We start from the raw sequence: 14,372 nt of genomic DNA, 5'->3' as shown, positions 1-14,372 counted from the left end.
TCACATTCAACAATTAATATGAAAAAGTACTCATAGACCTAGAAAGGATCAGATCCTTAAAATAAAAGATATACAATGTCTGAACTAGAAACAAGGACAACCACATTTTTAAGATTTTCCCCCCTCAATGTAAAAAATAAACAATATTGCAAGTCTTTTCATTTAATTGTTTGAGAAGACTTAACTCCAGCTGGTGATAAATATGTAACATTCAATGTAGATATTCAAGTTCTGCCTTGGATACTTACTGCTCCATGGAAGATTTGAAGTACTGCAATGTGGTCACAAAGTAAATGGATTTTGTTTTTAGAAAAATGTGCACTGTAACAGAAAGTGGCTCAGCAGCCTGCAACCATTTTGTTTAAATGGGGAATTATTTGAACCACTAATCAAACTCCCTCTTATTCGAACATAGTTCAAGGCCATGTTCAAACTCAGTGGCATTAATCTTTGACTATAAATACAGAAAAATATATGTACTTCTCTTATGAGGAATCTTTCATCACAACTAGGCATTCATTTTAGATATAGTAAACGATACATACATCGAGGGATGGAGTTTCCAACTGAATCACCTTTATAAACTTAACCAAATGATTTCCTTCTGATACAGAATGCATAGAAATGATAAAAGGTAATTCATTCACCCAGCCAAAAAGCCAACCTCTTCGTTATCAGTGGTTACCCATCAGACCGAATGGGTGGTGTTGCAGAAATATATATTGTGCACAGGTTCACTACTGTCCTCCATTGTATGCATAATCTGCCTTGTTGTGCATGATCAGCTTGCTGTCCACAAAGTAAAAACTGTCAGACCGTGTATCATAAGGATTGTCCACCATCTCTTGGACTGCAAAGAAAGAGAAAGCAAGTGTTGGTAATGTAACAAAAGCTTACGGAAAACTTAAGGTGAAATATTTAGTGTTTTGAACAATTTAAAAAGTAAATTCATTTCAAAAATTAGGCACTTTGTTCCTATTGGTGCTATGCCACGTTTGGGCAGCAGGATGGTTCAATTGTCTCACAGCTCCAGCAGTCAAGAGTACAATTCAGATCTTGAGGGCCATTTTTGGAATTTGCACCTTTCCCTGTGCCCACATGACTTTCCTAGGGTTATTATGTTTCTTCCCACTTCCCAAAGGTTAATTGACTATAGTAAACTGCCCCGAGTGTGAGTGAGCAGTAGAAAACTCAGGAGTTATTAATGGACATTAAACCATAAGATGTAGGAGCAGAATTAGACCATTTGGTCCATTGAGTCTGCTCCACCATTTCATCATGGCTGATCCAATTTTCCTCTCAGGCCCAATTTCCTGTCTTCTCCTTGTATCTTTTCATGCCCTAACCAATCAAGGGTTATGCAAGAGAATGAGCTATGGGGGAATGAGACTGATGGGCTTGTCTCTAAACCTATGTAGACGCAATAGTGTCCTGCCATGTCACAGAGAAAAAATTTCAACTTATTTATTCACGCTAATAGATTTCCATGATGCTTGTATGAGATCTGCTGAACCAATGAGAGATTATTGTGCTCTGCTACAGTACTGGTCCAGTAGAATACGCAATGTAACAAAGATGGTTGGAGCTTAAAGGTCAAATTTAATTTTCAATCACATTTGTTTATTCATGAAATGCTCCAAATAGTTATACCAGCTTTAGAAATTCATTGAAAGTAAATTTTGCATCTATTAAGGATAACTTGGTAAATATTCCAAAACCCATCAGGATAATGTTCTTGGAGTAATTTCAGTCACAAAATTTGCAAGAGAGGTTATGCTAATTAGTTTTGTTCTTTAACAGACTACATGCAATCTCCACAAAGGAACTTCACCAAAAAAATCTGGCCGACCACAGGCAAAAAATTCCAACAGTATTATTTCAGAATAGGAAGTTTGCACGATTGTATAATCTCTCCTACAATTCTAATGCCCAAAACTACACTCATTGCTTGAATCTGTGCATATAAACTATTCTAGCAAACTATTTGGTCCAGACTTGCCATTTGGAAAATAATAATTCTGCTAAAATACAACTGTAAACCCACTGAATTTCTGAAATTTCATGGAGAAGTACGTTAGTCACAGACTCAAAAGCTCACTTGATGATGTCTTAGAAGAGGATAATGTGTTGTGGAGCACAAGTATTTCATGAAATGATACATATCCAATTTCAGTAACTACAATGTGGTGTGCCTTCTATCACAGGGAACGTTATTGCCATGAACCCTCAATTTTCTTCCAGTGGCCACAAAGTTCTCCCCAAATCACAAAGTGGATTCCAATTTCATAGCAGCATGATGGACATGATTTTCACCACATTCTAACTCCAAGAAAAATCCAAGGACCAGCAAAGGCCACAACAGAAAGCCTTCTTTTTAAAAAAAAAGTCACTAAGTTTAGTTTTCATTAAGAGGGCACTGGAGCAAACTTGTGATTCGTCTGCCGACAGAAAGTCACCTCATCTTGCGCCTGCTACATAACAGCAAGCAAGCTGTGCTTTTAATCAGTAATAGACCCAATCTCAGTGTGGATTGAAATCAAGTCCCACTGAAACATCACCTCAACACTAATTCTTTTTTGTCACAATGTTAAAAATTGGCACCAACAAGGTTTTTTGATTGGTGGCAATCTTCAAGACAAACAGGAAGTGACCAGTGGCAGATCCACTTCAGATCCCAGGTCATTTCAACTTCAATTACCAAGCTGAGCATGCATATTCACTTACAGCATCATACAGCATGGATAGAGGTTCTTCCGTCCTCGAGTCCACGCTGACCAAGTACCATCCATTTCATGTGTTCAGCATTCATCCCTCCAAGTCGAACCCCTTCACGTACCTATAGTACTTCTCAAGTGATTGCACTGTATCTGTCAGAATCACTTCCTTGGACAGCTTGTTCCATATACTTTGTACCCACTCCATGAAAAAGTTACCCTCCAGGTCCCTTTTAAACCTATCCCCTTTCACTCTAAACTCTATGCTCCTAATTTTAGACTCTCAAACTTTGGGTGAAGATAAAAAACACCCAACTCAAGTCAAGTCAACTTTTATTGTCATTTCGACCATAACTGCTGGTACAGTGCATAGTAAAAATGAGAGAATGTTTTTCAGGACCATGGTTTAGTACACAGTACAAAAAACTAGACTGAACTACGTAATAAAAAAAAAAAGAGGAAGCTATACTAGACTCTGCACACACCTGATATTCAAACACTAGAAAATAGAGATAAATCTGGTTAACCAACAATTTTGCTTTTAGAAATTTAGGCAGCACAGTAGCATAGCAGTTAGCATAATGTGATTATAGCACTGATGGGCTGGGTTAAATTCCGCTGCCGCTTCTGTGTTCTCCCCGTGACTGCATGGGTTTCCTCCAGGTGCTTCAGTTTCCTCTCACATTCCAAAGATGCAGGGTTAGTAGGTTAATTAGTCACAAGGCTGTAACAGGGTGACGCAAACTCACTGGGCCAGAAGGGCCTACTACCGAGCAGTATCTCTAAATCTAAATGCTAGCAAATGTGCAGTCTCTGGTGAACAAAATCGAAGATCTCAGAGCTAGGGTGTTGAATCAGAGGAAAATTAGGATCACTTGTGTCCTTTGTTTTGCGGAATCCTGGTTAACCCCTTCCATACCAGATGCTGATTCAGATCGATGGGTTTACTATACCGTCAGGATAAGAGCTATAATCTCTCAAAAGCAGAGGTGGTGGAGTAGGCCTCATGATCAACTCTTCCTGGTGCACAAATATACCAGTGCTGTCCCAATTCTGCTCACCAGACCTGGAATATCTAGCAGTTAAGTGCTGTCCTTTTTACCTACCACGAGAATTCTCTGGGCCCATTTTGGTAGAGGTATATATATTCCACCTCAGGCAAATGGCAAGTAGGCTTTAGATGATTGGAGCAATGGGATCAACATGCAGGAAACAGCGCATCCTAATGCCTTCACCATCGTTTTGGGAGATCTTAACCAGGCCAATCTGAAAAAAATCACTAAGCAATTACCATCAACAGATCACTGGCAATACCAGAGGAAAAAACACACTGGACCATTGCTACACCACCATCAAGAATGCCTACCGTGCTATTCCACGCCCTCACTTCAGGAAGTCTGATCACCCAGCTGTACTTCTACTCCCCGAGTATAAGCAGAGACTGAAGACTGCAGCACCAGCAGTGAGGACAAGAAGATTTCGACAAGGGAAGCACAGGAGCGCTACAGAATGGCTTTGAATCTGTGGACTGGACTGTATTCAGGGATTCATCTTCGAACCTGGATGAGTATGCTGCAGTTGTTACCGACTTCACTAAAACCTGTGTGGATGAGTGTGTGCCTACAGAGACTTACTGCACATTCACAAACCAAAAGCCGTGGACAAACCAGGAGCTACATCGCCTGCTGAAGGCTAGATCGGCAGCATTCATGTCTGACCTGTACCAGAAAACCAGGTATGATTTGCGGCGGGCTATTTCAAGGGCGAAGAGACAATTTCGAATGAGGTTGGAGGTGGCATCGGATGCACAGCAACTCTGGCAGGGTTTGCAACACATTACTTCCTACAAAGCGAAACCCAATAGCATGAATGGCAGTGATGCTTCACCACCAGATGAACTCAATGCCTTCTATGCTGCTTTGAAAGGGAAAACACAACTACAGCTGTGAAGATCACTGCTGCACCTGATGACCCTGTGATCTGTCTCAGAGGTCTATGTTAACTGTCTTTAAAGAGAGTGAACCCTCGCAAGGCAGAAGGTCCCGTTGTGAGTACCTGGTAAGGCTCTGAAAACCTGGGTCAACCAACTAGCAGGAGTATTCAAGGACATTTTCAATCTCCCACTTGCTTCAAAAAGGCAATAATTATACCAGTGCCAAAGAAGAATAATGTGGGCTGCCTTAACGACTATGGCCCGGTTGCACTCACACCGACTGTGATGAAATACTTAGAGGTTGATCATGACTAGACTGAACTCCTGCCTCAGTAAGGACCTGGACCCACTGCAATTTGCCCATCGCCACAATAGGTCAACAGCAGACGCAATCTCAATGGCTCTCCACACAGCTTTGAACCACCTGGACAACACAAAAACCTACATCAGGATGCCGTTCATCATCTACAGCTCAGCATTTAATACCATCATTCCCACAATCCTGATTGAGAAGTTGCAGAACCTGGGATTCTGTACCTCCCTCTGCAATTGGATTCTCAACTTCCTAATCGGAAGACCACAATCTGTGCAGATTGGTGATAACATATCCTCCTCACTGATGATCAACACTGGCGCACCTCAGGGGTGTGTGCTTAGCCCACTGCTGTACTTTCTATATACACATGACTGTGTGGCTAGGCATAGCTCAAATACCATCTACAAATTTGCTGATGATACAAACATTGTTGGTAGAATCTCAGGTGATGACGAGAGGGAGTACTGGAGTGAGACATGCCAACCAGTGAAATGGTGCCACAGCAACAACCTGGCACTCAACATCAGTAAGACGAAAGAGCTGATTGTGGACTTCAGGAAGGGCAAGATGAAGGAACACATACCAATCCTCATAGAGGGATCAGAAGTGGAGAGAGTGAGCAGCTTCACGTTCCTGGGAGTTAAGATCTCTGAGGATCTAACCTGGTCCCAACACATGTTCGGATACTGTTCATAGACTTCAGTTCTGCATTCAACACAATCATCCCTCAGAAACTGATTGGAAAGCTGAGCCTGCTGGACCTGAACACCTCCCTCTGCAACTGGATCCTAGACTTCCTGACTGGGAGACCTCAGTCAGTCCGGATCAGGAGCAGCATCTCCAACACCATCACACTGAGCACAGGGACTCCCTAGGGCTGTGTGCTCAGTCCACTGCTGTTCACTCTGCTGACACATGACTGTGCTGCAATACACAGTTCGAACCACATCATCGAGTTTGCTGATGACACGACTGTGGTGTGTCTCATCAGCAAGAACGACGAGTCAGCTTACAGAGAGGAGGTGCAGTGGCTAACGGACTGGTGCAGAGCCAACAACCTGTCTCTGAATGTGAACAAAACAAAAGAGATGGTTGTCGACTTCAGGAGGGCACGGAGTGACCACTCCCCGCTGAACATCAACAGCTCCTCGGTAGAGATCGTTAAGAGCACTAAATTTCTTGGTGTTCACCTGGCGGAGAATCTCACCCAGTCCATCAACATTAGCTCCATAGCAAAGAAAGCCCAGCAGCATCTCTACTTACTGCGAAGGCTTAGGAAAGTCCATATCCCACCCCCCCATCCTCATCACATTCTACAGGGAGCATCCTGAGCAGCTGCATCACTGCCTGGTTCAGAAATTGCACCATCTCGGATCACATGACCCTGCAGCGGATAGTGAGGTCAGCTCAGAAGATCATCAGGATCTCGCTTCCCGCCATCACAGACATTTATACTACACGCTGCATCCGCAAAGCAAACGGCATTATGAAGGACCCCACACACCCCTCATACAAACTCTTCTCCCTCCTGCCATCTGGGAAAAGGCACCAAAGCATTCAGGCTCTCACGACCAGACTATGTAACAGTTTCTTCCCCCAAGCTATCAGACTCCTCAATACCTTACTGCCCTATTGACCCTGTTTATTATTTATTGTAATGCCTGCACTGTTTTGTGCACTTTATGCAGTCCTGGGTAGGTCTGTAGTCTAGTGTAGCTGTTTTTTTTTTTTTACGTAGTTCAGTCCAGTTTTTGTACTGTGTCATGTAACACCATGGTCCTGAAAAATGTTGTCTCATTTTTACTATGTATTGTACATAGCAGTTATGGTCAAAATGACAATAAAAGTGACTTAACTTGACTTGATGCAGTTATAAAGAAGGCAAGACAGCAGCTATACTTCATTAGGAGTTTGAAAAGATTTGGCATGTCAAGAAATACACTCAAAAACTTCTAAAGATGTACTGTAGAGAGCATTCTGACAGGCTGCATCACTGTCAGGTACGGGGGGGGGCGGGGGGGGGGGGCGCTACTGCACAGGACCGAGAGAAGATGCAGAAGTTTCTAAATCTAATCAGCTCCATCTTAGATACAAGCCTACAAAGTACCCAGGACATCCTCAGGGAGCAGTGTCTCAGTAAGGCAGCGTCCATTATTAAGGACTTCCAGCACCCAGGGCATGCCCTTTTCTCATCAGGGCATCAGGTAGGAGATACGGAAGCCTGAAGGCACACACTCAGTGATTCAGGAACAGCTTCTTCTCTTCTGCCATCCTACTCCTAAATGGACATTGAAACCTTGGACACAACCTCACTTTTTAAGAAAATATACAGTCTTTGTTTTTTTTGACTTTTTAAAATCTATTCAATATATGTATACTATAATTGATATATTATTACATTTTTTCATTATTATTTTTAATTTTTCTTCTATAATATGTATTGCATTGAACTGCTACTACTAAGTTAACAAATTTTATGTCACATGCTGGTGATAATAAACCTGATTCTAAAAACTAAAAATACATACTAATTTCTTCAGAAAGTTGAGGGAATTCATATATGTGCTCGCACGTATTTCTGCTGTTAGGAATACAGAATCCAAAGTCAAAATCAAAACTCTTCAACAGCTTCTCCCTGAAGTAATGTCTTTCAATCATTCTGAAGCTATTCACAGGCTTGTCTCCAACTGTAAATTCTACCCTGTAAAAGCAAGTAAAAATAGAATACATAAAATAAAGGAAGTAAATCAACAAATAGACATGTGAACCAAGTTGTACATTTATTTTGTTTTGATCACAAATTATATTTTTCAATGAATTTGTTCAATTATAGTAAATCTGCCAGAACTAATCATGCTTCTTCATTAAGTTTCAATAGGCTGTATGAGTGAAAACAAATCTGAAAAACATCACCTGTTACTTCAAAGCAAAAGTCTAACGTTGCCATGGAAACAATAAGATCATTTTGAAACTAAGGTCTTTGAATATTCAGTCCTATTTAATCTATATTTTAAGAATCAGGTGCAGCTAACATTCAAAGTTCAAAGTAAAATTTATTATCAAGGTACACACGGCACACTTAGCAAATCTATAGAACAGTAACTGTAAACAGCAAAATGATTGGCTTTATCACAATTAACACCTTGTGCTTCTGTCTAGTACAGAGGATTGATGGCTGTTGGTGGAGAAAAGAGTGGCATTATCCTTGATCCCCATAATAATTCACAAATAGAGAGCAACATCTGGCAAGTGCATGGCCTGTGGTTTAACGTTCGCCAGTCATATCTGATTATGAATTTTGAGCAGCACATGGGGAAAGAGCTGAACATCTTTTTGGATTAATGGTGCAGTCTATGTTGAGCAATACAGCGTCCTCAGTACATCACTATCTTGCAAGGTTCTACATCCCTACTATTTCTCAATCTCCAATTCCTGTCTGTTCCCAGAATACCTAATAATCAGCCTTAGTTAAGTTTAACATTCCTCCCGTTAAACAGTAACTGAAGAAACACCTTTGGCTCACACTACAATCAGGATGGGGAGGGGGTAAATGGTTGGCAGCAGGACAGAAGGGGGAGTTTGCTAATTTAGTGTGAAATGTTTCAAAAAATATCTAAGTGGAATTTTTTTTAATATACATGTGAAAATGTGGGAAGAGACAAATAGAGTTGGACAATAAAGAGGACGATGAAGAGTGGTGGAGAGATGAGGCAAGAAAGAAGCGAGGTAACTGGACAAATAGGTAAGAGCAGGTTACAAGGAGGAAAGGGCCATTTAGATAGGTAATGGAAATTAGTTGAGGGAGTTGTCCCAAATAAGTGCTGGCCTGATTAACTGAAGGCTCAATTTACTGGAATCCACAGTACTATCATGAGATTTTCTTGCCAATATTCACAGTGGAGCAAAAAAAACCCCAATAGGCTCAATGGAAAAACTACACATGAAGATAAACAACCAATGTGCAATTAAAAATAAATAATACCAAAGTGAATAATAATAAACAGACAGACACAAGTTGTAGTGTCCTTGAAGGTGAGTCTACAGAACATTGCATGAACCTGGTGTTGGGCCCAAGGCTCCTGTACCTCTTTCCCTATGGCAGTAGCAAGAAGAGGACATGGCCTGGATGGTGGGGTCCCTGATGATGGATGCTTCTTTCATGTGGCAGTGCTCCTTGTAGATGTGTTCAATGGTGGGGAGGGTTTTGCCTGTGACGGACAGGCACTTTTTGTAGACTTTTCCATTTTTGTTTCCATACCAGACTATGATGCAACCTGTCAGGATACTCTTCACTGTGCATCTATGGAAGTGTTTCCAATTTTTAGATGACATGTTGAATCTGTGCAAACTTCTAAGAAAGTGGAGGTGCTGTCACGCTTTCTTTGTGACATCACTTACCTACTGGTCCCAAGACACATCCTCTGAAATTTAAAGTTTCTTACCGCCTCCGCGTCCAATCCCCTAATAAGGACTGGCTCGTGTACTTCTGGCTTCTTCCTTCTATAGTCAATAATCAACTCTTTGGTTTTGCTGACTGAGTGAGGTTCATGTTGTGGCAACACTCACCCAGGTAATCAATCTCACTCCTGTATACCAATTCGTCACTACCTTCAAATCGACCAACAACAGTGGTGTCATCAATAAACTTAAATATGGCATTGGAGCTGCACTTAGCCACACAGTCCATCAGTATAAAGTGAGTAGAGCAGAGGCTAAACACACTGCTTTGTGTTGCTCGTGCCGATGGCGACTATGGAGGAGATGTTATTGCCCATCATTCTGACTGGGGTTTGCAAGTGAAGAAATTGAGGATCCAATTGTACAGAGTGGTGCCACTTAAGTCCTGGAGCTTAGTGATTAGTTTTGAGGGAAGATAGCATTGAATGCTGATTAATAAAGAACATCCTGATATATGCACTTTCATTGGCCAGATATTCCAAGTCCCAATGAAACCAAGAACCCAAGGTTGGCAGAATATGTAGATAAAATGCATTTTGACAAAAGGAATGAGAATAAAGTTGATTTCAACTGAAATGGTGCAGTTCAAAAGAGCACTAGGAGGGTTCTGAGACATCAAGCAAAGAACTGAACAATATAGCACAGAACAAACCCTTCAGCTCACTATGTTGTGCTGAGTTTTTAAACTACTCTAAGATCATTCCAGTATTTCCCTCCCTCATTGCCCTCCATTTTTCTTTCACTCATGTGTCTATCAAAAGAGTCTCTTAAAATGTACCCTGATGTATCTGCCTCTACCACCACCCCAGCAATGCATTCCATGCATCTACTACTCTCTGTTTAAAAAAGCTAGACATCCTCCCTATACTTTCTGCTAATTAGCTTAAAATTATTTCCTCTTAAATTAGCCAATTCAACCCTGGAACAAGTCACCTCCTATTCTCCTTCCCTTCAAAGAGAAAAGCTCTACATCACTCAGTCTTTTCTCACAAGAGATGCTCTCTAATCCAGGCAGCATCCTGGAAAAACTTCTCAGCACTCTCTCTATAGTTCGACATTCTTAAGACCAGGCGACCAGAATTGAACACAATGTGCTAAGTGTGGTCAAACCAGAGTTTTATTGAGCTGCAACACTGCCTCGTGGCTGTTGAACTCAATACTAATGAAGGCCAACACATTATAAACCTCTTTACCACCCTATCATCCTGCCCAGCAACTTTGAGGGATCTACGGACTTGGACCCTGAGATCTCCCTGTTCCTCCACACTGCCATTAACTCCGTATTCTGCTTTCAAGTTTGACCTTCCAAAATGTATTATTTCACACTTTTGCACATTGAACTTCAACTGCCACCTCTTAGCCCAGCTGTGCATCCTACCAATGCCCACTGCAACCCCCAACAACCTTCTACACTATTCACACCATCAATCTTTGTTTCATCTGCAGATTTACTAACACAGCCCTTCAATTCTTCAACTAATTTATGAAAATCACAAAGAACAGATCCTTGCAGACCACTGGTTACCAACCACCAGGCAGAATATACTTGATCTACAACCACCTTTTTTCTTTCTGTGGGCAAGCCAATTCTCAATCCATGATATAATGATGAACTAATAATGAATCAGGGTACAGGAAGATAGCGAGCTTAGTTAACATGGTGTCATAACAGCAACTTTTTCTCTCAATACTAACAAAACAAAGGAACTGGTCATTGACTTCGGGAAGGGGGCAGTGCATACACTCCTGTTACATCAACAGTGCTGAGATTAAAAGAGTTTGTTTCCTTTGAATGAACATCACCAATAGCCTGCCATGGTTCCAATCATACAGACACTATGGCCAAAAGAGGGGACCAGTGTGTTTATTTCCTCAGAAGGCTAAAGAAGTTTAGCATGTCCACTTGGACTCTCATCAGTTTTTATAGATGCACTTATACAAAGCATCCTATCCTTTTCATTATGGCTTGGTATGGCAACTGCTCTGCCTGAGACCACAAGCAGACAACATAATCTCTTTCCAATATTTTTATTAGTTTCTACATAGAAGAAAGAATACAGTACAATAAAGTATATAGAAAAAGTCAAAAAAAGATTTTAAAAAACTACCAATTACATTATATCTGTTCATAACAACAATCTCATTACCCCGTATTCGTGTAAGTTAATCAATAGTTATATAGAAATATACTAATTTATTACAAAAAAAAAGAATCTAACTCCTACCAAGACTGAAACTGTTTATTAAGGAGAAAAGGTAAAATACCTTCTCATATAATAGAAATGGATAATAGCCAACATCTGAATTTAAACTACGAGTTGAAGGCTTTGAAAATAATTCAGAAAGGATCCTCACAATGTTTGAAAGTCTTGACGAGATTCAGAAATTGAACAACGAATCTTCTCTAAATCTAAACATGACATAACGTCACATAACCATTGAGCACGAGTAGGAGGAAAAACATCTTTCCATTTAAACAAAAGCACCCGCCTAGCTATAAGAGAGCTAAAGGCCCAACATAATCAAGACCTCACCCACTCCAGACTTCCTTTTCTCCCCCTCATCCCACTGGGCAGAAAATACAAAAGCTTAAAAGCACATACCGACAGGTTCAAGGGCAGTTTCTATCCTGCTATTATAAGACTATTGAATGCTCCCCTAGAACGATAAGATGGGCTTTTACCTCACAATCTAATTTGTTATGGATTTATTTTATTGTCTGCCTACACTTTTTCTGTAACTATAACAGCATTCTGTTATTGATTTCTCTTGTACTTTCTCAAGGTACTGATGTGATTGAATGATCTGCATGGTCAGCATGCAAAACAAAGTTTTTTGCTGTATCTCAATAGATGTGACAAATTACCAATAATCAATTCAGTTTTAATTGTTGGAAACAAGACACAGGTACGCTAATCTTTTGATAATCTATAAGCTCATACTCTAAGAAGGCCTGAAATGCTGCCATCAATGTTCTAGGCATAGTAATCTACAAAATTGAACACTACCTGAAGCTGTATTCTGGAATTAATTGATCAGGGACAGAGTGCTTTAACTCATGTAGGAAGAGGGCAGCATAGAAATAGCCCTTTGCCCATGATACCTGTGCCAGCCATGATGCCAAACTAAACTAATTCCAACTTTCTACACATGACCCATATCCCTCTATTAATTTCCTGTTCGTGTACCTTTCCAAATGCTTTGTAAAGGCCACCATCATTTCTGATTCCACCACCACTGCTGCAGTTTATTGCAGGTATCTATTACTGTGCAAGAAAAACTTGCCTAGTACATCTTTAAACTTTCTATCAACTTAAAGCTACATCTTGTAGCAAGTGAAATTTCTACCCTGGGAAAGCCTGTCAGCCCTACATATGCCTCCTAAAATTTTATAAACTTCTATAAGGTCACCTCCAATACAACAGAGAATAATCGATGTTTGCCCAACCTCTAGAGTCAGAGTTGTAAAGCACTACAGCACAGAAACATGGTCTTTGGCCCATCTAGTCCATACCGAATGATTATTCTGCTTAGTTCCATCAAAACTGAATCTGGATCATAGCCCTCCATATCCCTTCCATCAATCTATCTAACCAAACCTCCCTTAAATGCTGAAATCAAACCTGCATCAATCACTTCTGCTGGCAGTCCATTCTATACTCTCAGCACCCTCTGAGTAAAGATGTTCCCCTTGAACATTTCACCTTTCACTTTTAACCTACAACTTCTTGTTCTACTCTCACCCAACCTCAGTGGGAAAAGTTTTTTTTAAAAACACAGACTCTGCTTATTTGTAAACACTTGCAATCAGAAACTAATATCTGTTTAAATTAATGCCCTGATATGACTACGTGCTACTTGAGGCTGACTTCTAGCAAATTCAACATACGAGGGAACAGGCAAGAGGGAGAAACATATCCGAACTCAACCTTACTAGTCTACTTATCACAGATGCACCTTTCCACAAAAGGATCAGTGGAAGTGACCACCAAATGGTTCTCATTGAGACACGATACCTTCTTCGCCATGAAAATACCCTTGATTCCACAGAATCTTGAAATCTAGTGCACACAAAATGCTGGAGAACTGACTCATAGCTAATGCTTTTTAATACAGGCAACAACCCAATGAACCTATTCAGCACCGTTTCCAAAGCCTCCACATCCTTCCTGCAATGCCGTGATCAGGACAGAATACAATACTCCAAATGCAACCTAGCCAAGGTTTTATGCAACTGCAACGCAACTTCCTGACTCATACTTTTATATTCAGTGCCCTGACTGATGAAGTATGCTATTCAACAACTTTAATGCATTATCTACATGTGTTGTCAATTTCAAGGAGCTATGAACCTGTACGCCAAGATCCCTCTGTATATCAATGTCCTCCACTTATACAGTAGATTCTACTTCATTGGGCCATTAGTTAAACTGGGGGAGCTGCCTATTTGGCACAACTCGAAAGCTAATCAAGAAAATAGCCAGGATTCCCTTTACTTATATGGGACACTCTGCTGCTTAATTGGCAAACAGTTTCTAACATGTGTCAATTGAGTATGCTTGTTGTGTTATCTATTTGGGCCAATGAACCCTGATTCAAAAAGCAGTGAAGACTTGCAGGATGCAATCATCGAGAACATTGTATCAAACACCAAGGCAGAAAATATGAAGACAAGGGAAATGATTAAGATGACACATCTGAACTTGAACTAGTGACGACAAAGGACGCCAGGAAACTTATTACTGGACTATGACACTGCTTCATGCAGGAAGGCAATGAAGGTAGTCCATTATTTGCATTAGGTGCCTGTGCTGATTTTGTTCATTTACAGGAAATCAAAAGAACATAGTGGTGTACACTAGATGAATTCCTCTGTTGATAACTATTAGGCACAGATACATAGTTTTATAATATTGCAGTAGTAATGGTAGTGTTCTAATTTGCATAACTA

At 40.6% G+C, this 14,372-nt stretch overlaps 1 protein-coding gene across 1 annotated transcript in view; it reads right to left on the bottom strand.

Moving 5' to 3' along the window:
• Positions 1–696: 696 nt before the first annotated feature.
• unc119b (unc-119 lipid binding chaperone B) overlaps positions 697–14,372 on the bottom strand; it is a 51,828-nt gene continuing 38,152 nt past the window's right edge. The window contains exons 4-5 of the mRNA XM_073065422.1: positions 7,492–7,664; positions 697–850 (exon numbers count right to left, since the gene is read on the bottom strand). Coding sequence (XP_072921523.1) covers positions 738–850; positions 7,492–7,664 — 286 coding nt within the window. The 3' untranslated portion in view covers positions 697–737. The remainder of the gene's footprint in view (positions 851–7,491; positions 7,665–14,372) is intronic.

This window comes from Hemitrygon akajei, chromosome 14 (genome assembly GCF_048418815.1).
Source record: "Hemitrygon akajei chromosome 14, sHemAka1.3, whole genome shotgun sequence".
In the NCBI taxonomy this organism is placed as follows: Eukaryota; Metazoa; Chordata; class Chondrichthyes; order Myliobatiformes; family Dasyatidae; genus Hemitrygon; species Hemitrygon akajei.
This window is presented reverse-complemented; position numbering and strand designations above follow the sequence as displayed.